At 39.3% G+C, this 23220-nt stretch overlaps 3 protein-coding genes across 3 annotated transcripts; 2 read left to right on the top strand and 1 right to left on the bottom strand.

Annotated features, from left to right (window-relative positions):
• Positions 1-849: 849 nt before the first annotated feature.
• On the top strand, positions 850-6757 carry LOC308381569 (GTPase IMAP family member 9-like; the record flags this gene model as incomplete). The annotated part of the gene is made up of 3 exons (XM_080859164.1): positions 850-871; positions 5347-6067; positions 6742-6757. 3 exons carry the CDS (start codon positions 850-852, stop codon positions 6755-6757), a joined length of 759 nt encoding a protein of 252 aa, XP_080715290.1.
• Positions 6758-10775: 4018 nt separating this feature from the next.
• LOC308381570 (GTPase IMAP family member 9-like) lies at positions 10776-14610 on the top strand (the record flags this gene model as incomplete). The annotated part of the gene is made up of 3 exons (XM_080859165.1): positions 10776-10797; positions 12092-12885; positions 14557-14610. The coding sequence occupies 3 exons, from the start codon at positions 10776-10778 to the stop codon at positions 14608-14610; spliced, it is 870 nt and encodes a 289-aa protein (XP_080715291.1).
• A 3565-nt stretch (positions 14611-18175) lies between these two features.
• fundc2 (fun14 domain containing 2) lies at positions 18176-21840 on the bottom strand (the record flags this gene model as incomplete). The annotated part of the gene is made up of 5 exons (XM_080858977.1): positions 18176-18644; positions 18787-18915; positions 19329-19404; positions 19693-19837; positions 21759-21840. 5 exons carry the CDS (start codon positions 21838-21840, stop codon positions 18567-18569), a joined length of 510 nt encoding a protein of 169 aa, XP_080715103.1. The 3' UTR covers positions 18176-18566.
• Positions 21841-23220: the final 1380 nt, after the last annotated feature.

Consider the following 23220-nt stretch of genomic DNA (forward strand, 5'->3'; position numbering starts at 1 on the left):
TCTGCGGTTGGCCTCATCAACATCATCATCATGTTATAGTGAAAACTATACACTATGTGTTGTGGATGGGGACTGTCCATTGCTGGTGAAGTAGCAGTTAATACTTTGGTTGGAGTGGTTAAAAAACTTTGGAGCTTGTTCAATCAGAAGCAGGATGATATGAGTTTCATCTACAGAACCATAATAAGATTTTTGATGAAGTAGTTATACTGTGGGTCATAGAGGCTAAGTCACTCATGATAGTACAGATCACGGAAGGTGAGTCAGACAACCACTTAAGGGCATAATAGTTATATAGAAGGGCCAAATAGTTCCTTCTACTTAACGATTAGTGAGACCTCTAAAGTTCTGAAGTGAGTACACAACAGAACAGCAGAAGACGTGCAAGCCAGTACACATTTGAGTTTTTATGAATAATACATTTCAATTTCTCTTTCCCTGGAATTCAACATGATGTTTCAGTTCAGAGTACATCAAAACATCTCAAAGGAATGTTGTTCCAGCTTCATTCCACAGGTGCAGCGTGTGTGTCCAGAATATATGACCGTTTGAAAGAACTACACCCATTTCTTGTAAAAGGTGGATGGAGGGGTGGGTGGAAGTTGATGTGCGGGGAGGTGCCGCCTGGTTATTCCAGAGGGGTTGATAGAGAGTTGGAATTCTTTTTTTTTTGGCTCAAGGTTTCAGTGCCTTGGTTTGAAAATAAATCTTTGCCCCTAGATAAAGCGGTTGACTGGTACTGCCGCATACGGGGGGACTGCAGACAGTAGAAATAGGGAAACTCTTAACTCTACATCTAGAACTCTACATCTACATCTACCACAAGCACCTGCTGTCAGCAACCCAAACATGGCCAGCAAATACTACAATGGTAAGTCATGATCCTACTGCTCTCATGTTGTTATGGATACACCGCAACAGCACGACTAAATCTTAAAATCGGCCCTCAGCTCGGTATTAATACTTTGAAACTCGACTATCAAAACATCTCTTTTCATGTCAGTAGTAAAACAGACATAGCATAATAGGGAATTGGCAAGATGTGCTTGTAAAAGTCATCTTGTGACAATTATTAACTTTGGGTAAAAAAGTTTAAAAAAATCATTGTCAAAACCTTCAAAAAAATGTTCAGTCTGTCCAAGTGGACAATTTTCCATTTCAGCTGTCAGAGGGAGAAATTTAAGAGAAATGTCACCTTGTCCTATATATGCTGAACTCAGCTGTATGTACTGCATACTGAAGACATATTAAATCACAGAAGGGTCAGAAAACTACTTGAGTGCATGAATTGGGGCGAAATACAAAATCTGCAGAAGAACCTTGAAAATTAGAAAAAGTTGGTAGGTTATATTGAAATTAAAACTGAAAACAGTCATTTGTAAATTCTCTCTGATCTGTATTCCATTGAAAGTAATACAACAGCACATTATTTGATGTTTTTTCTAAATAAACATTTAATTACATTTTACATAAACACATTGGGCCTCATTCTCGACCTTTTTCTGTAATTCTTCAGAAATGTTTCTTACACGACTTCGCAAAAACAACGTAAGAGAAACGCTTCCGCTGCATTCCCGCACGCTTGAAAATGTGTTCATAAGCAGCCGAAGTCTTCTCAGCTGGGTTCCTTCCGATTAGCTTCTTAGATTGATGCGCGTTCTCGTGAAAGTGGATTTGCATACATACACGCCCTTTCAGCTCCTTATTAGGAGACGCAATTTTAGAAACGTGTGCTGTCGCAATCTCCCGAATCCACCTCGTAACAGGTGTTCATTAATAAGGTGGAGATATTGTACAACGTTGAACGTCCGAAGTCCGTAAAACACATTTAAGTAGTCACTTTTTTAATCGAAAAATAGGCACCATAGGTGTGAAGACCGGTCCCAAGTAGGAGTATAAATTGTAGTCCGTCCAGTTATTCAAAATGGCCACCATAGGGGTGAAGACTGGCCACCAGTAGTAGTATAAATTGCAATACATTTATTCCTTAGTTCTTGGAGATTGAGCTTAGTGTTTATTTATTTATTCACTTACATTTGCAGTGTTCATGTCATTCACAATCAGTCTCTTAGCAGCAGTGGCGGCGCCAGAGATTTTTTTCTGGTGGTGCTATGGGGGTGCTCGGCGTTTTACTGAGGGTGCTATGAAATTAGGGTGATAGCATATGAGTCTCATTTTTCTCTACTACAACACCTCCCCACCATATCGTCACATATGTTTACACGTTTGATCTCTAACGCGTCTTTGGGGTACATAAAAAGCCTCATTCAAATCGATCGTATTATTATTATCATTAGGCTACATCTGACGGACGCGCACAAAGCCGCGTTCATCTCCGACGGTCAAAATGGATGCAGCATGTTATAGATAACGTAATCCCAAATACTTCACTTACTTCAGTGTGTGGATTAAAGTTTGCGCCAGATGACTAACAGGTCACCACTACCATGTGCGACAAATTAAACTAAACATACCAAGTTCAATACACTTCTAACTAAAGACGGCAGATTAGAATATCAGATAGAATTAACTTAAACAGGCAAAGAGTCAGAAATGCTTTCAAAAAGTGTATATTATTTTAAGTCACAATCAATAAAAACATGAATGAGACCAAACAGTAGGCACTCAAAACCACAATAATAAGAGATCAAAAAGTGCACACAAAACTATGCTTAAAACCTCCCTTAATTGTTTCCTAATAATTTCTGCCATTACATTGATGATCTCATTCTGCACGTCATGGTGCACATACTTTGCATTTGACGGGTTGTTATCTAACTTTTTCTGAACGGTTTTATCAAATTTTCCCATTACAAATAGCAACTTGCGGACATTACCCCTGTTTGCTGAATCCTCATCTTCAATGTGGCCTCGCTGTGAGATCCCCTGACAAGCAGTGTAGCGCAAGCTTTCCACAACATTTTTGTAATATTGGTCTTTTCAGACCATCCTGGGCGTTCATGCTTAAGTCACCCAGGGTGCTAGCAGCATGGCTAGCAGCGCCCTCAGTAGAGGTGAAGGGTTAACTTGGACCAGGACGTTCCTCTTCTTCTACATCAGAATCAAAATCCAATACCTCTTGCATTTTTTCTTCCTCTTGAACATCTTATTCAACTCGAGGAAATTTGCGGATCAAATACCGATCCATTTTCGTGATTTTGTGAACGTTTGACTTAGAATTGTCCGATCGCGAGGATTACTGTTACTTCTACTACTCATTGAACAATCACGGTTCACGCGCAACGTGTCTGTGTCGTGCTACGTGAACAATCTGTTTATTTCAATCTGTTATTTTCTTTTGTGATTAAAATATTATTATCACACAATACATTTGATTAAGAACTCAGAATGAAATTAAATAACAATAATAGGCCTAAATAAACCATTATTTTCTTGGGGGTGCTATGGGGGTGCTATGGCCAATCTAGGGGGTGCTCTAGCACCCCCTAGCCCCCCCCTGGCGCCGCCACTGCTTAGCAGACGTGGCCTTTGGCCAAAGTGACGTACAAGGGAGAGAACAGTCAAGCTACGAGCCATATAGACCTAGTGTAACAATAAACACTACCTCGTATAATTATGACTATAAATGTGAAACGTAATTGTTCATGATACAAATATTCTCGTATTTATTATTATCATAATTATTTTAATCCGAGGATGTCTGTAGAGTTGACGTGAACGCAATCACCAACGGGTTCTCACAAATTCGCCCGTTAACCCTTTTACTGTAATACAGAGTTTTTTCAAATGTCATTCCTCAACGCGATTCCTCAAATAACCACAAGATGGCCCGTGGAATCCCATTTGAGAAGATTCCGGTAGAGTTACGACTGCTATTTCGAGTTCTGAAAGTTGTCTGAAGTTCAGAAGAAAGCACAGAAGAAAAAAATAACGAGAATGCAAATGTTTTCATAAATGTTTCCGAAGTGGAGTTCCTTCTGAAATCCTTCGGAAAGTCTTCCCAACTGCTGTCGAGAATGAGGCCCATTGATTCTTGCAACGTATTTCAAAAACAGTTGGGACAGTACAGCATTAATCACTTAGTAAGTTGCCATTCCTTTTCACAACACTTTAGGGACTGAAGACACCAAGTGAGGAAGCATTTCAGGTGTAACTTTGTCCCATTCTTCGTGCAAACAAGTCTTAAGGTGTGCAACTGTACAGGGTCATCGTTGTCACATTTTGCTTTTCGAAATGCGTCACACATTCTCTATTGAGGACAAGTCAGGATTGCAGGCAGGCCAGTCCAGCACCTGCACACCCTTCTTCCTCAGCCATGCCTTTGAAATGTGTGCAGAATGTGGTTTTGCATTGCCTCGTTGAAATATGCATGGGCTTCCCTGGAAAGGATGACGTCTTGAAGGCAGCATATGTTGCTCCAAAAACTCAGTCTGAATAGTGCTTGTCTTCTTTGGTCAGGAGCACACGGCGTCCATTTCTTCCAAAAAGACCTGAAATACTGATTCTTCTGACCACAATACACATTTCCACTGTGTGATGATCCATCCCAGAGGCCTCCGGGCCCAGAGAAGTCAATGGCATAAGGCTTCCTTCCGGCACAGTATAGTTTTTATTGACATTTGTGGATGTAATAATGTATTGTAGTGCCTGACAAAGGTTTGCCAAAGTAATCCTGAGCCCATGTGGTTATAGATGAATAGCGGTTCTTGTTGCAGTGCCGTCTGAGGGATCCGAGATCACAGTTATTCAGCTAAGGCTTGCGCCCTTGCCCTTTATGCACTGAAATTCTTTCAGATTCCTTGAATCTTGAAATTATGTTATGCACCGTGGAGGGTAAAATATCCAAATCCCTTCCTATCTCTCTTAGAGAAATATGGCTTTTAAACGTTTTAATTATTTGCTCACGAATTTGTTGGCAAACTGGCGTAATTACAATGACCTGTTGACATCACTTGTTTCAAATCACATCATTATTTAATTTTTCTACCTCATTGTTACCCTTAATTGCCCCCGTCCCAACTCTTTTTTGAATGTGTTGCATGCCTGAAGGGCAAGAATGGATGTATATTTACAAATCAAATTAAGTTGACCAGACAAAACATGAAATATCTTGTGTTCATACTGTCTGCAATGAAATACAAGTCAAGGTCAATTTAAAATAATTTTCTATTTGCATTTTCAATACCGTCCAAGCTCTTCTGATTTGGGGTTGTAAATAGTTGGGGTTGTAAATTCATTCACTCACTCACCGCCACTTCCCTTTTCAGCTCTGTCATAGCAGCTGAATTGTTACTTATCTCTCATCTCTGTAGAAGCTGAATTGAGTACAATGTACAAACAACCGAATGTTGATTCTTAATCAGTCTTGATCCTTCTTCTACACAGGATCTAGCAGGACAAATAATGAGCTGAGGATTGTGCTGGTGGGGAAGACTGGAACTGGAAAGAGTGCCTCTGGGAACACCATTCTGGGACGCTCCTGCTTTGAATCCAAGTTAAGTGCCGAGTCTATGACGGAAGAATGTTCAAGAGGCAAGGCTATGGTGGATGGGCAACAGGTTGCTGTCATTGATACCCCAGGCCTGTTTGACACCAGGTTTAGCGAGGATAAAACAACTAAAGATATTTGCCAGTCTGTCACTTACGCTACTCCTGGTCCCCATGCTTTCCTGGTGGTCATCAGGCTGGGGAGATACACTGAAGAGGAAATGTACACGGTGCAAAAGATTCAGGAAATCTTTGGCCAGGCTGCAGACAGATACAGCATGGTTCTATTTACTGGTGGTGACCAACTTGAAGGAACCTCTATTGAAAAGTTCTTGGATGAAAGCCAAAACCTGCAGGAACTCGTGGCCAGATGTAACGGCGAGTACCATGTCTTCGATAATAAGCTGAAGGATTCCTCTCAGGTCACTGAACTGCTCCAGAAGATCAGAAAGTTAGTCCAGAAGAATGGAGGAAGCCACTACACCAACGAGATGTTCCAAGAGGCTGAGAGGGCAGTCGAAAAAGAGAAAGAACGTATCCTGAAAGATAAAGAAGAGCAAATGCAAAGACAAAAAGAGCAACTGGAGAGGAAACTACGTGAAGAATTTGAGAAAGACAGGCAGGAAATCCAAAAACAATTCCAAGAAGAGTGGGAGAGGAAAGAAAGAGAGAGGGAGAGGTGGGAGAGAGAGACGGAGACAAAGAGAGAGAAAGAGGACAGAGAAAGGGAAAGAGAAAGGGAAATGGTGGAGAGGGAAAAGATGATGATCAGGATTGCGAAATTAGAGGTACAGCTTGAAGGAAACCTGGCAGATGAAGAATTGAAGCTAGTGAGCAGGTATGAAAATGAGGCCAGAAATGAAGCTGAGAATTCAAATCCAGTTTATCATCTGGTTCAAGCTAGTAAAGCAATAGTTTATGGAAGTATCCACATGGTAATTGCAATGTGGAAAATGTTTATATAAAATATGAGAACAGAACAACCTTCAAAGTTTTTTTCCCCCATTATAGTAGTTATTGTTTTTAGTAGCTGAAGTAGATATACTGTGGGTCTGAGAAGCTAAGCACTCATGATATACTATCACATTTCCACCTCATGTTGTAACATGATTTTAAAATGAAGTCTCACAAGATGTATAACATGTAGGTTAAAAAGAGTTGCATGTTGTTAAGATTTTTCAGACTTAATTGTTTGAGATTTTTAAGTTTGTGTTATATTAAATGACTTTTGTTAATGTTCACTTTTTAAATTCTCTTTTAACCACTGCACTTGATTCTTCTGTTTTACCTAAGAGGTGGTGCCACCTAGTGACTTGACAATGTATATACTTTTTCATTGAACTGTTGGTGAGGTTTCCTTAAACTTTTTGTAGTAATTCAATTATTAGGTTTCCTCCGGTAGGAGGTAGCCTATTGTTATCGTAGGTATTATTATTCTTGTACCATGGGAGTCAACGGCAGCCCCTAGAACCATATGGTAACATTTTGTGAAATTTGGCACACTCATTAAGGACAGTCCCTTCTTCATTCTCACCAAGTTTTATGGCTCTCATTGCACCACTCTAGCGCCACCAACAGGTCAAAGTTGGAGTTTTGTAACACACACAACTTTTGAACCGTATGACCGATTTTCAAAAATCAGGCACCATTGGATTCCCTGGATCAAGACGAATTAAACCCACACCATGGCGTCAATTTCCGGTTATATAGATTTTCCGCTATTTCCGGTTTTATCAAAAACCTTTGAAAGCCTACTCCTCCTACAATTTTTGGCAAATCTTCATCAAAATCACCAGAGATGATCTTTAAACCTAGCCTCACAAAAGTTACGATTTAGAATTTTGATCCTCACAATCGTTTGACCGGTACAGCCACTCAAATTCAGCAGAAAAGCAGCCAAACAGGAAGTGAAGTCATATGTCAGCAAATATTTGAGTGAAATTGACGCCAAATTTCACAGCTTTCTAGCACAGTATTGCATTTGAAATGTAAAGCAGCAATACGGAGTTCTGTTCCTAAATTACCTAAAAGGCATGCAAAAACCTTGCAAACACCAGCAACAGCCCAGTTGACACTGGCGTCTTTTGGCTGTATAGCTGGGAATTTCATGTGTGTGGAAGCTTTTCTTCCATTTTTGCAGGGGGTTCCAGCCCGTTACACAGAACCAAAGGCATATCTTGGGTGTCTAGTGGGGAAGACAGAGGTGTTTATCTGTCCTTCACAAAACCAAATGCTATCAAAGTGAATTTGATGATGGTAGCAAAACCAGTTGCCTATAAAACCATACCTTAAAAAGTGTCCAATTGTTGCATAGTGTCACTTTAATATCCCATAGGTAAGTCTGCAGCATGAATTTTTCTATACAGTGACAAATTGTCACAAAAAATACATTTTTCCCTGGTTCGCAATGTTTGGAGGAGGAAACCGCCATCGCTGCTTGCAGCTATATTTTGATTTTGTTTTCATTTTGGTCAGAGTTTGTCATGAATGTTAATTTCATGGGCTATGTTGATTTATGCCACTCAAGAATAAATATGTATCGATGTGCTGAGCTGAAATAGAAATAAAGATATTAAGACTAAACCTTTGTTAAAGTAATAATTGTTGACCAATTGAGAGTTCAAAGAACAGAGGTCAATGCTTTCTCAGGAGCCTGCAGTCTTACATTGAACTAGTTGTTGACACTCTGAAACAGTCAAACGGTTCAAAAGGCGTTTTCATCTTATATAGGCTGCTGGATGGTTGTCCCAGTTTTCATCAGATTGCTTACTACTCTCATGAGTTTTTCTGAAAGTACAGGATTCGGGAAGTAAACAGATCACAAGTGATGCTGAGCTAAAGGGGTTCTAGTGGAGGTGTTATTTGCTAGAACCTGGAGGGAACCATACAACCACAACCGGTTTTAGTATGAACAGCCAATATGCAACACAATTTACAGGTTACAGCAGGCAGTTACACCAAATTTGATAAACTGTTGAAATTGACAAAATGGTGGTAAAAAATTGTCAAGATCTCTGAAGATTTGAGTCAAATTTTAGATAGGTTCTTGATGAAACAACTTTTTCTAATAGTTTACCAAAAGTTAGAATGGTTATTGAACAATCGATTAGGGATCTTGGATTGATGGATATTATCAGTGACAGCTGAAAAAAGGGAACAAATACAAAGATAACAGAATCTTGAATCTCAGTTAAAGCAATTAGAGAAAAAATATTTGAGAAACACATTGACCTACGACTGAAACAGATGTGTGAATTATGAGCGTAAGCAAGGGCTGATAGAACTAGAAGTCCTTCTTTTTTGCCTTGTTGATGCATTACGTTGCAAAAATCATAGCAAAATGACCTTGGACGTGGGACACCCACCATGGTGTTATCCCTGCTGACATAATGCTTTGGCGTCAGAGAAACGTTAACTTCAACCTATATAAATCTTGTGTGGTGTGTTTAACTTTGCTTCACTCTCATCTGCTGCAGTCTAGGAGTGAGCCCTGGCCTCTCGTCTTCCAAGATGAGAGTGTGCCCGTGTTTCTCTCTTCTCTGCCAAGACATGAGTGGAACTGGTAATAAACAGGAACTGGTAATAAACACAAGAGACATGAAGAGAGTATTCATGAATGTCATTAACTAATTTCAGAATTCAGAGGTAAACAGAGGAATAGAGGAAGACAATTATGAGACAAAGATCGAGTTGCCAGAAATGTCTTTTTTCCAGAAAGATTAACCCTCTAATGTCAAAGCAAAACTGGAAAAATGGAAATTGATCTTAAATTATGGGGGAAATGAATATTATTAAGACAGTGGTTGCTCCCCAATTTAATTACATCTTTATGATGATGTCAATCATTAAACAATATAATCCTTTGATTAAGGAGTATGTAATGGAATGGAAAAAAGCTGTTGAAAAGTTGTTTTGAAAAAATCTTTGCCTCCAGAGATGCAGTCCTAGTGCAGGAGCTCTCCAACATTCGGAATTACAGAACATAGCATTTGAAAATGGTGTAGGAAGGATCAAACCTGACTAAACTCTTAGATATTTGAGGTCATTTTTGTAATAGTTTTTCTATTTAATTGGGTTGTTAATTGAAAATAAATAACGAATTATTCGTTTTTTTTTTAGAAAGGACCATACACATTAGCAGAGTATGGAGGAATTATGGTGTTAAATTGATAGACTTGAAATCCTTGAAATTCCTTCAAAGGTAACAGGTCAATGTTTTTTTAGGAGCCTGCAGTCTTACATTGAACTAGTTTTGGACACCCTGAAGCAGGCAAACAGTTCAAAAGGCCTTGATATAACAGTTAATATAACAGTCAATAGTACATCATGACATCTCAAAGGTCTTATTCCACAGGTGCAGCGTGTGTCCAGAAATATATGACTGTTTGAAAGAACTGCAACCCATTTCTTGTAAGAGGTGGACGGAGGGGTGGGTGCAAGTTGACTTGACTCCTAGTTACTCCAGAGGAGTGGATACTATGAGAGAGGTGCTATTCTTTTCTTTAGGCTCAGATTGCAGTGCTTTGGCCTTGATAATATAGCATTTGAAATGACTAAGCATGGGTCAGATTGGAATTGAGATTTACCAGTGTGATCTAATGCCGAAAATGCACACCTAATGGACAACTGACAACTTTACAATTCATTTTCACTTATGAAACTTAAATAAAAGTGTTACAGTCTATGACAGACATTTTAAAGGCACTGGAAAGACAACAAGAGTAGCACTGTATCATCAATCATTTGACAAAAAGATGAATCTTGCTATTATGTATTTTCACCATTCAAGTGGGAAGGTTGAATGATGTCATGAATCCTCTTGAGTTTTGAGATGATAGCAAAGATTTATATTTAAAAGAGTGTTAAATTGATAGTCTTCCAAAAAATTCCTTCTTATTAGCCAAAAAGTGCATACATAGAGAGTTTGAAGTGAGTACACAACAGGATAGCAGAACACATGCAAGTAAGGACACATTTTAGTATGTATGAATAATTAATTTCACTTTCTCCATCCATGGTATCTCATCATGATGAAACAGTTCATAGTACATCATGACATCTCAAAGGTTTCATTCCCCAGGTGCAGCGTGTGTCCAGAATATATGATTGTTTAAAAGAACTGCAACCCATTTCTTGTAAGAGGTGGATGGAGGGGTCCGGTGGGTGCAGACAATCATGTGTCCAGATTATATAACGTTTGAAAGAACTGAACCCATTTCTTGTAAGAGGTGGATGGAGGGGTGGCTGGAAGTTGAAAGAGGAGAAGCAGCATTGAGATTCTGAACTCTACATCTCTACCACCAGCACCTGCCGACTGCAACACAAACATGGAAAGCAAACACTACAATGGTAAGTACTGATCCTACTGCACTCATGTTGTTATGGAAACACAGCAACAGCACCACCAAATTCTAAAATGTAGATCTCCTTTCATGTAAGCAGCAAAACAGATTCAGGGAATGGGCAAAGTGTGCTTGTAAATGTTATGACAATTGTGATGTAAAAATATATATATATATATATTAATATTAACCTTGTTTTGAGGAAAACATGTTGTTTTTATTGACAAAACCTTCATATAAATGTGTCAGTCTGTCCAAGTGTGGCAAGAGGAAAGGTAATTGTGTGAATTTGTAATACCGACTACACCACCTAGGGGAAGGGAAGCCTGCCCTTAGGACAAGAACTAGACTAAATTAACCCCCTGAGGGTAATAGGAGCACACAGGTTCGTTACACTCAAGGAGCCAGAGACATGCGTTACAACAATAATATTTATTCAACAAAACACATCAATACCACAGCAAATCACAATTGACACGATAAATCGGACACGGTTGACAATCAGGTTAGACTTACACCGACACACATTGAGCAGGGGACTACTATGGGGGCACGGTAGCAACGGTGGGAAATGAGCACCCGGCTATTGGGTAAGTTACCTGGCCTCAAGGGGAAGGGAGCCAGAGCAGGGCAGATGCTTACCACCGTGAGCTGGACTACTGCCAGACAGAGGGGGAGGGGGTCCAGAAAGTACACACCACACGTGAGAAACACTGCAGTCCAAAGAAAAGGCAACAAATGTGCACACAGCAAGGGGAAGTGAAGGCCTCCACCACGAAACCAGTCCTCCGCTCACGTGGGCCACACTGCTCCTGTCTGGCAAAGGGGAGGAGAGACACAGGCACTGAGTAACCGAGTGATGATACACCAGCACCTAAGGTTAAGCAATATATACTAGCAATAAGCTAATGGTTATCTTAGGGGCCAAGTTTTAGCTGCTCCAGCGCCGTAAGGACTAAAGGTCAGGCCGGAGAAGAACAGCCTCCCTAGCTATTGGCCCAAGCAGTATTTACTGTAAACTGAAGACATATTAAATCATGGAAGGGGAGTCAGAGAACTATTTAAGTGCATGAATTGGTCTGAAATACAGAATCTGCAGAAAAACATTACAGGAAGATTGTAATTGGAATCACATAGTAGACAATAATGTATTCACTCCCCGATCGCCACCTCCCTTTTCAGCTCTGTCAAAGCAGCTGAATAGTTACTTATCTCCCATCTCTGTAGAACCTGAATTTAGTACAATGTACGAAAAACCTGTTGTCAATTCCTCATCAGTCTTTGCTCCGTCTTCTACACAGGATCTTGCAGGACAGATAATGAGCTGAAGATTGTGATGGTGGGGAAGACTGGAATTGGAAAGAGTGCCTCTGGAAACACCATTCTGGGAAAACACTCCTTCGAATCCAAGTTCGGTGCCAAGTCTATGACGGTACACTGTTCTAAAGGCAAAGCTGTGGTGGATGGGCAACAGGTTGCTGTCATTGACACCCCAGGTCTGTTTGACACCAGGTTTGGCCAGGCTAAAACAGCTAAAGATATTTGCCAGTGTATCTCTTACGCTGCTCCTGGTCCCCATGTTTTCCTGGTGGTCATCAGAATGGGGAGATACACTGCAGAGGAAATGCAGACGGTGCAAAGAATTCAAGAAATCTTTGGCCAGGCTGCAGACAGATACAGCATGGTTCTCTTTACTGACGGTGATGTCCTTAAAGAGGAAAACATCACTATTGAGAACTTCTTGTCTGCAAGTGAAGACCTGCAGACACTTGTGGCCAGGTGTAACGGCGAGTACCATGTCTTCAATAATAAGCTGAAGGATCCCTCTCAGGTCACTGTGCTGATCCAGAAGATCAATAAGTTAGTCGAGAAGAATGCAGGAAGCTACTACACCAACAAGATGTTCCAAGAGGCTGAGAGGGCAGTCGAAGAAGAGAAACAACGTATCCTGAAAGAGAAAGCAGAGCAAATGCAAAAAGAAAAAGAGCAACTGGAGAGGAAACTACAGGAAAAATTTGAGAAAGAGTGTCAGAAAATCCAAAAACTATTCCAAGAAGAGAAAGAGAAGGAGGTGAAAAAGGCAGAGGAGAAGATGGCGAGGGAAAAAAAGAGAGATAAAGAAGAGAGAGAAAAGGAAAGGATGAAGGCAGAGTCTGAGAAAAAGCAAGAGCAAGAGGACAGAGAAAGGGAAAGGTTGGAGAGAGAGTCTGAGAAAAAGAAGGAGAAAGAGGAGATGATGAACATGATGGCTAAATTAAAGGAACAGCATGCCAAAGAACTGGAAGATGAAAGTTCGAAGCTACAGAGCAAGTTTGAAAATGCGGCCAGAGCTCAAGCTGAGGAGTCAAATCCTTTTTATTTTCTGGTAAAAGCTGGTAAAGCAATAGTTGAAGGTTTTACAGACTTGGTAGAGAAGATCAGCAGCTTGATGAAATAGGAGCAGGATCATATCAAATATAAAAGATGAGTTTCATCTACAGAAAAACAATAAAAATTCTTTGTTTTCATTATCGTAGTTAATGATTTTAGCTGAAGTTGTTCAACTGGGTCAGAAAGGCTAAGTCACTCATGATAGTGTAGTATCACATTCCCACCTAGTGTTGAAACATCTCTAAAGTCTTAGGAGATGTGTAGTGTGTAGGTTAAAAAAAAGGCATATGGTAAGATTTGTGAGACCAATATTGTTTGAGATTCTTGAGTTTTTTTTGTAGTAAATTACCATTGTTGATTGTCACTTTGAAAATGTTCTTTTAACCACTGCACTTGATTCTTTTTTTTCCCGTAGAATGGGCTATGGGCCGGACTGTAGGTTTAAAAAAAGGCATATTGTTAAATTTGTGAGACCAACATTGTTTGAGATTTTTGAGTTTGTTTATATTAAATTACCATTGTTGATTTTCACTTATAAAATGTTCTTTTAATCACTGCACTTGATTCTTTGTTTTCCGTAGAATAATGGTATCCACGATTAAAACATTTTTGAGTAGGTTTAAAAAAAAAAAAAGGCATATTGTTAAAATTTGTGAGACCAACATTGTTTGAGATTTTTGAGTTTGTTATATATTAAATTACCATTGTTGATTTTCACTTATAACATTTTCTTTTAACCACTGCACTTGATTCTCTGTTTTCCGCAAAATAATGGTATCCACGATTAAAACATTTTTGAGTAGGTTAAAAAAAAGGCATATTGTTAAAATTTGTGAGACCAACATTGTTTGAGATTTTTGAGTTTGTTTTATATTAAATTACCATTGTTGATTTTCACCTGACTGCTATTTTACCTAAGAGGTGGTGCCACCTAGTGACTTAACAGTTGGTCAGATTTCCTTCAGTTTTTAGTTGTCATTCAATTATTCGATTTTTATTTTCTTTTGGTCACAGTTTGTCATCGACATATTCATTTCATGGGTTATGTTGATTTATGCCACTCAAGAACAAATATGTGCTGAGCTGAACTAGAAATAAATGTGTTAAGACTCAACCTTTGTCAAAGTAATAATTGTTGTCCAATTGAGAGGTCAAAGGTGTAGGTGCAGGGAGGATCAAACCTGACTACACTCTAAGATGTTTGAGGTCATTTAATAATAGTTTTTTATTTGGGTTGTTAATTTAAAACAAATAACTTTTTATTTGTTTTCAAGAAAGGACTGTATACGAAATATATAGAAATTATGACAGTGTTAAATTGATAGACTTTCCAAAAAATTCCTTGAAACAACCTATTGAAACCTTTGTAACTTTGCTTCTCTCTCATCGGTTGTAGTCTGGGAGCGAGCCCGGGCCTTTCGCATCCTCCAAGATGAGAGTCAGCCTGTGATTCTCCCTTCTCTGCAAAGACATAAGTGAGCCCAATATGCATATTGAATGAAAAAATACTTATATACAACTCTGGAGTCTGAGGTAAACTTAAGTGTGAATTTTCAGCTGACAGGAAATGGTGAAAAAACATAATGGACATTAACAGAGTATTTATTAATGTTTATAACTAACTTCATAAATCAGAGGTTATTCAAAGGAATAAAGGAACAAGAGACAAAGATAAGGTTGCCAGAAATGTCTGTGAACAGAAAGATAAAAACAAATGGACAAATGAAAATTGATGAATCTCAAATTATAGATGAAATCAGTGCTATATCAGTACTATAAGACAGTGGTTGCTCCCCAATTTAATTACATCACAATGATGATGCCAATTATTAAACAATACAACCCTCTGATCAATGACCTTATATGGAATGGAAAAAAATCCCAGAATCTTTGCCTCCACAGATCTCCCACTTACGGAATTACAGAACATAGTATTTGAAATGCTTAAACTAGCTAGACATTGATCAAATTATGATTCTAACCCTGGGTGGGTAAACATATAGGTCATATTAAATTGAATTGAAAATTGTTTAAATTTGGGTTGTAATTTTTAAATAAATAATACATGAATTGTTTTCTATAAAGGCCTATATACAGTGGGGAAAATAAGTATTTGAACCCCTGCCGACTTCGCAAGTTTGGCCACTTGCAAAGAAATGTGTGATCTAGAATTGTAATGGTAGGTGTATTTTAACAGTGAGAAACAGAATATCAACAAAAAAATCCAGAAAACTGCATTTTATAAGATTTATGACTTTATTTGCATTTGATGCAAAAAATAAGTATTTGAACCCCCAAGCAAACAGCAATAATCCTGGCTCCCAATGGCCAGTTATGTGCCCAAAAAGCACATAGATTAGTCCTCATTAGGTCTAACAAGGTATACCTGATCTCAACTGATGACCTGTATAAAAGAAACCTGTCCAAAGAATCATACTTCACACCTTCAACCTCACCACCATGGGCAAGACCAAAGAGCTGTCCAAGGACGTCAGAGATAAGATTGTAGACCTGCACAAGGCTGGAATGGGCTAAAAAACCACCGGCAAGCAGCTTGGTGAGAAGCAGATAACTATTGGTGCGATTATTCATAAATGGAAGCAACACCAAACAACTGTCACCCGCTCTAGGTCTGGGGCTCCATGCAAGATATCCCCTCGTGCGGAATCAGTGATCATTCGGAAGGTGCAGAATAACCCCAGAACTACACAGGGGGAGCTTGTGAATGATCTCAATGCAGCTGGGACCAGAGTCACCAAGAAAGCCATTGGCAACACACCACGCCGTCATTTTTTGAAGTACTGCAGCACTCGCAAGGTCCCCCTGCTCAAGGAAGCGCATGTACAGGGCCATCTGAAGTTTACCATTGCACACTTGAATGATTCTAGGGAGGATTGGGAGACAGAATGTGGTCAGATGATACCAAAATCAAGCTCTTTGGCATCAACTCGACTTGCCGTGTTTGACAGGGGGGGGAATGCTGAATATGACCCCAAGAGTACATCATACCCACCATCAAGCATGGCGGTGGAAACATTATGCTTTGGGGCTGTTTCTCTGCCAAGGGTACAGGACGACTCCACCGCATCAAGGGGACTATGGATGGGGCCATGTAACGTGGAATATTGGGCTTGAACCTCATTCCCTCATTCCCTCCCATTGAAAACACAACCTTAAAGATTTGGAGAGAATCTGGAAAGAGGAGTGGACCAAAATCCCTCATGAGATGTTTGTAAACCTGGTGACCAACTACAAGAAACGTCTGAAGTCTGTGCTTGCCAATAAGGGTTATTCCACCAAGTACTAAGTCATTTTTGTCAGTCAGTTTTGGGGGTTCAAATACTTATTTTTTGCATCAAATGCAAATAAAGTCATAAATGTTATAAAATGCATTTTTCTGGATTTTTTTGTTGATATTCTGTTTCTCACTGTTAATATACACCTACCATTACAATTATAGATCACACATTTCTTTGCAAGTGGCCAAACTTGTGAAATCGCAAGGGGTTCAAATACTTATTTTCCCCACTGTACATTAGGAAGGATAGAGAAATTGTGACAGGGTTAAATTGATAGACATCCAAAAACGTCCTTCTAATCATAAGTGTGACCTAGAGAGTTTTGAAGTGAGTACACAACAGGACAGCCGAACTCATGCAATTAAGTACACATTTCAGTATTTATGAAAAATACATTTCAATTTCTCTTTCCATGGTATGTCAACATGATTCATCAGTTCAGAGTACATCGACATCTCAAAGGAATGTTGTTCCAGCTTTATTCCACAAGTGCACGTGTGTGCAGAACATACTACCGTTTGAAAGAACTGCACCCATTTCTTGTAAGAGGTGGATGGAGGGGTGGGTGGGAGTCGATGTGCGGAGAGGTGGCTCCTAGTTATTCCAGAGGGGTGGATACTATGAGGAAGGTGGTATTCTTTTATTAAGCTCAAGGTTTCAGTGCCTTGGTTTGAAAAACATTTAGGTTTTAGTTGTGGACTGGCACTACCACATAAGGAATTACATAACAAAGCATTTTAAATGATTAAACTAAAAACATGGCCCTGCTTCTAGGAACAGTGGCTCTCTTCCATAAAGCTTTGATTGGTGAAGAACCCAGGCAACAGTTGTTGTATGCAGAGTTTCTCCAATCTCAACTGCTGAAGCTTGAAACTCCTTCAGAGTAGTCATAGGTCTACTGGTGGCCTCTCTTATTAGTTTCCTTCTTGCACGGTCACTCAGTTTGTGAGGACGGCGCCTGATCTAGGCAGATTTAAACCTTTTCTCTGAGTTGCTTAGAGTGATCTTGGGTCTTCATGGTGTAACAATAGCCAGGAATACTGATTACTGAACACTGACCAGTGAATGGACCTTCCAGACACAGGTGTCGTTATACTACAATCATTTGAGAGACATTCACTGCTGATCCCCATTTCACTAATTTTGAGACTTCTAGCACCAATTGGCTGGACCTCTGTTTAATTAGGTCAGTCTATTTAAAGTGGGTTAATACTTACGCAATCACTTATTTTCATTACATATTTTAATTTAATTTACATAACTGTTTTCACGTTGACATTAAAGAGGGCTATTTTGTGATTTTTTTTTGTCCAAAAAGCCAACTTATATTGACCATGACTGATTTATAAAAGGGTAAAACATCCAAGGGGGTGAATACTTATGCAAGGCACTGTACTTAAATACAACTAAGTGTACTTCATTGTACTGTTTTGAGACACCATTAATATACATTTGGATATACTTAAATACATCCTTTTGGACTTATTCTGTGCTTTACTTTTTAGAATCTTTGTTTCAACTTAGAGCATAATTGAATCAACCTGGCAGATAACTGTTAATATACTTAGTATTGAGTCTAAACATCCTTTGGCAAACAACTGTTCCTCCATGCACCTAATGTAAAGTGAATTTGCGTCAGAACCCCTTCTTAATGAACGAAACAATAAAGCCATGCTATTCCATGTTGTCTATAAAATAAAGAGCAGGAAACCAAGGGGAAATATAATCCTGTATTGTTGCATAGTGTTAAACAACAGATTGTCCCACCATCATAGTTTTACACAGACAGCATACCCTTCTATAGCCATTTCTATAGACAGATATAACAAGGTCACACCTTTACGATATTCATGCGGAAATGCTCCCATTTATGGAGTGATATTTGTATTCACAAAACCGTTGATAACAACATTGTGAGCATAATTTTGTGAAGTGATAAATAATTGTTCTCTGGTCTGTCCTTAAATAATATGACATGTGTGATTTGCTCTTGCAATTACTTTAGAAGTCATAATGAAAGACTCAAAACACACAAAAATAGGGTAGGGGTTCTAAAGGATAATAAACAACAAAAAATATAAAAGCAGGTCCAAATATGATTAAAAAACTATGATGCCAATCCAATCAGAAATCCTCCAGCAAATCCCCCCATCACGACAATATTGTTCTTCACAAAAATTTGAACCTATTGAGAAAAAGAAGAAGAAGAAGAAGATAAGTTTATAAAAAAGTTACACATGTAAAATACAACCATGAACATTTTTGACATAAAATACATATAGGAGAAAATCAAATTGTAAATAAAAAGAAGATAAGTTTATCCACACCTCTTCCACCTTGGTGGTGACCTCTCTAGGGGGCTTGTCTACATTGAGCTTAAGCTGCTTCTTGGCCTTGTTGACATCCCGTTCCACTCTCTTCCAGTCCACTCTGATGTAGCCCGTGTGATTGGCAATCTAAAACAGGAAAGCACAGCAAAATGAAAAACCCTACCCTGTACACAAATAACGGAGTGCCTTAATTTCCTGACTATTAACCGCAGTATAACCCTGCGGTTACTACTTGGATACTATTAACCGCGACATAACCCTTCAGTTACTACTTGGATTGGGCCACTCCTGGGTTCAGAGCAATTACAACCACCTGTGGATGATGGTAAATAGCTTCACATAGACAGTTAACAACCATGAGAAAAATAAAGGACCATCATTCTGACTAAGAAGTCAACCACTGTTGTATAAAATTAAATAAAAATAGTGATTCCCACAGTGAACTACAATATTGAATGCAATACCGTCACAGACCACCGAGGGGCAGCGGAAAACCCCTGGCATGAAGGAACCCACATGTTTATTTGAAATGGTCTTACCTGAAGCAAGAGGAATCCTCCACCAACAGCTGAGGCTGCTAGTTTTCCAACTTTCTGGAACAGATAACCAGCACACCTAAATGGGAAAAGGAAAATAAGTCCTGTTTTCCACGGTGAACACTAATATATTTTTTTCTTCTGCCAGTTTAACACTGCAACATCAAAATGATGGTCAGGACTAAAAAGACATGAGGAAAACAACTGTTCTTTCGAGCTTACAGCCTCAAGACCCTGACTCCACATTGGCAATGGGTCCTTTAAGTTCAGGATTTGGCGTTCTTACACATGCAAATATGAATGTTTAAAAGAAACTGAATCAAGACCCACCAAAGTGATAAAGTTAAAGTTAATCGGTACAACTCACCAGCCAGTCAGTCCTCCAATTGCAATTTGTCCACCAACTGAATACTTCTCAGCCAAGGGCCTTGAATTATTTTTGCCAAACACCCGATTCCACCATCGCTGCTTTTTGACATAGTCTGCCAGCTCCTCAAGGGTTTCTTCAACTTCTGCAAGAAAGATCAACATTGTAAAGGCTAAAATGGTATGTTCAAAACCTTTCTGAAAGGTGTTGCGATGAGCATAGTACCTGTTTATGTGTTGAGGGCCTGGATGGATAAAGGGTGTTAAATTGTGCTCAGCAATTTTCTACAGAAATCAGCATGATCAGCATCAGTATTCAAGTTCTTACAAGAAAGTGACAAAAAAGTGCAAAGTCATTCTTCAGCAGGCAGACCCAGGTCTGCAATGGTTTGAAATCTGGCAACACCATTCGTTGGAAAGATTCCAGGTTTGAAGCAGATTAATCATAATTTCATTATAATATCAATTTGATTCAATACAATGTCATTTCTGATTGTAGAAGAATATAAAAAAGGCCCATGAACGCTAAGCATTTAGACTGAAGATGGCTTTAATACATTTTCCTAAGAAATGTATCCAGTTTTACTAAGGGAGAGGTAAGAATGTAGAGTGCCCAGACACCCAGGTGAGTGGAGGATCATTGGACACAGAAGACAGAACCCCCACGGGAACAGCTGCAGGACATTCACCTCTTTAAGAAGAAAGTGAATGAGCAGACGACTGTAGTAGACCGCTTGTAAGCACAGTATATGTAGTGCCATAAGGCATTGATGTGGCAAGACAAAACAAGTCATTAATGAATAACTAAAAGGGTGTCGAGATCTTCATGATGCAACGACACTAACAACACTGAAACCTTGCTTAGGACAATTTAGTCTCAGGTGAGCTTTCTTATTCAGGTCCCAACCGTAGGGACTGCCTGACTAAGACCAGTAATACTGTACACTAGACCAATAAAGCTTAAATTCCCAAGCCTTGACAGGACAGAGGAGTAGTTTAATTTGGTCTGTTTGCAGAAGACAACAAGTTATCTGATATTTACCTAATTTGCGTAACAAAAGCCATATTATTTGCACACAGTTATCACAAGATTATGGACCGAGTGCCAACTCTCATGTCATGGACACCTCTACCTCCCCCTAAGGGCCAATCCAGTTACTGGGGATTGTGAGTTGGATACTTACAATACTTACAGGGCTGCCTTGCCACTTTTACAATGTGACAATGTATATATATATGTATGTTTACAATGTATATTCATCAAATTTCAGTGGTTTGTGGAAACGGATATACAAACATCTGATGCTAACTCATCTCTAAAAATCGAAAGGTTTGTGTGTGTGTGTGCGTGCGTTCCATTATGAATGGTCACATGCTTATCCTTATAGTGTCCTGCCTTCAAACACAAATAATTGCTACATTGTTACATAGCAAACAAAGGTTTGGTGTGTCTCTTCCAAAGATGTCAATTTCTGCTGTCATGTGCCTCATGTCTACACACAAAACATGATGAAATAGAAAGTTTGGCAGACAGTAGCCAGGAAATACTAATTACATTAAGACAGCCTTTCCTCAGCTCCAAATGTCACCCCGTATGCAGCGTGACAGCAATAGGGGACAGATTTGGAATGGGAAATGATGTTTACGTAAGTGTCTACTTGTTGTCAAGGAATAACTGGTGACTCATTGGAACACAATATCCCCATTTGCTCCTGCCAAAAAGCCTATGAAAAGACACGACTATTCGCCAACGGAGCAAATAGCCTGTGTGCTAGCAAGTGTATCCAGAAACAGCAAGCGACTTAAAATATTACTGACGTGGAAATTATATAGAACAGTTACATTTGGTACTCATCTATGGATTAAAAACGTTCTTTCAAAAACTGTCAGAGCTAGCTATGATTTTGACCCTGCAGGCCATGACCTAGCAAAGTTATTTCTTAGTGTTAGCTATGGTCAAAAGATAAACAGCAATGGCCAGAGGCAGCGCCAGTTCTAGTACTTGCAAAAGTTATACTTTCCAAATCGAAGTAAAGACAATGAGGAAATATAGGCGTGTTGACTAACCTTTCTTATCAGCCATAGTTGTTTTCAGCTGCGTGTAACCAGCGACAATAACTAAAGTTTCAATATGGCCACCATTCATCATTTTATCAAAATAAAAGTCGAAAGGGATATGGAGACAGTTGGAGGTTGGAAAATACAAACTAAGCTAGGGGAATGCATGTTTCGTGTTTTGCTGGGAAAACATTAAATTGTGCTCCATTGACATTATGAAATAAACATGTTATTATACTAAATGTATAGTTTTTTAGGCCTGATTCTTCTTTGGAGGTATCAGGGCATCATCAGCAGACTTATAGGCCAGTAGTCATCGCCTAGAGCTACCATCCCTATGTCGCCTTAACTAATCAGGAATCAAAGGTTACTGTCCAAGTGTAATTATCATGCAGTTCCATAGTGGAACAAGTAAAGAGTAAAAATTATAGAGAGTGTGTTATGATTTATGAGCAGAATTTTCTTCAGCAATAAAGCCCTTGGTATAAGATGCAACTTACCCCTCGCCTCTGTATTTACCTCACCAATTCAACACACATCAATTGAGCAGTTAAAAACTTAAAAGTTACAGATCTTCCCCTATAACCTTTGACAGATAAAGAGACAAGCTGAAATTTGGAATGAACATGTTTGAACAGTTTGAAGAGTGGAACCATCAAACATTGTTTGAGTATCATCGCATTACATTAGACCAGTGGTTCTCAACCTTTTTGGAGGTACTGAACCCTGCAATCTTCATCAGTGCATTCGCCGAACCCTTCGTAATTTGAAAAATAAAATATAATTTCTTCAAAACGTAAGTATGTATAAAAACGGGCCGACATTGCTAGTGTGAACCGGGCTATACTGCGTGTCTTGACCCCTGCCGAACCCCTGAGAGTGGCTCAACGAACCCCTGGGGTTCGATCGAACCCAAGTTAAGAGCCACTGCATTAGACACTAGCTGATCATTTAAGAATATGACTGTCCTCTGGTTACTAGCTCGCTTAATCATTTCATACTACATACAAAATGTGTAGATGCAACATAGCCTGCACTGCAACATAGCCTGCACCTAAGGTAGGTAGCAGCAGCACAGCAGACAGTATAGTATAAGGCAATAAGTTGAAACATTTGACAAACCAAATTTTTAAACTGAACTTTGAAGTGGGCTTTTATTTTGACGCGTTTTGCCCGCTATTGTCGCTAGCTCCACGGAAACTGTCTTCTAGCTGCCTCATACTCGTTTTTTGAATGACGTTCATTCAGACGAACACTACTGCCACCTGCTAGAAAGACTAGGCTTTCGCTCCCTTCAGCCACCTATGATAACCTGCTACCCTCCATGGTATCATGAAGGGATTCGGTAAGGTTCGGTATTATGAAATTATTAAAAAACACTACGATTCCACAATCCCCTTAATTCTGCAGAAAGATGTTTCACCGTCATATAGACTACTCTTAAATACCTACTTAGCCTACTTGCTTTAAC

Source organism: Sprattus sprattus, assembly GCF_963457725.1.
Source record: "Sprattus sprattus genome assembly, chromosome: 20".
Lineage (NCBI taxonomy): Eukaryota > Metazoa > Chordata > Actinopteri > Clupeiformes > Clupeidae > Sprattus > Sprattus sprattus.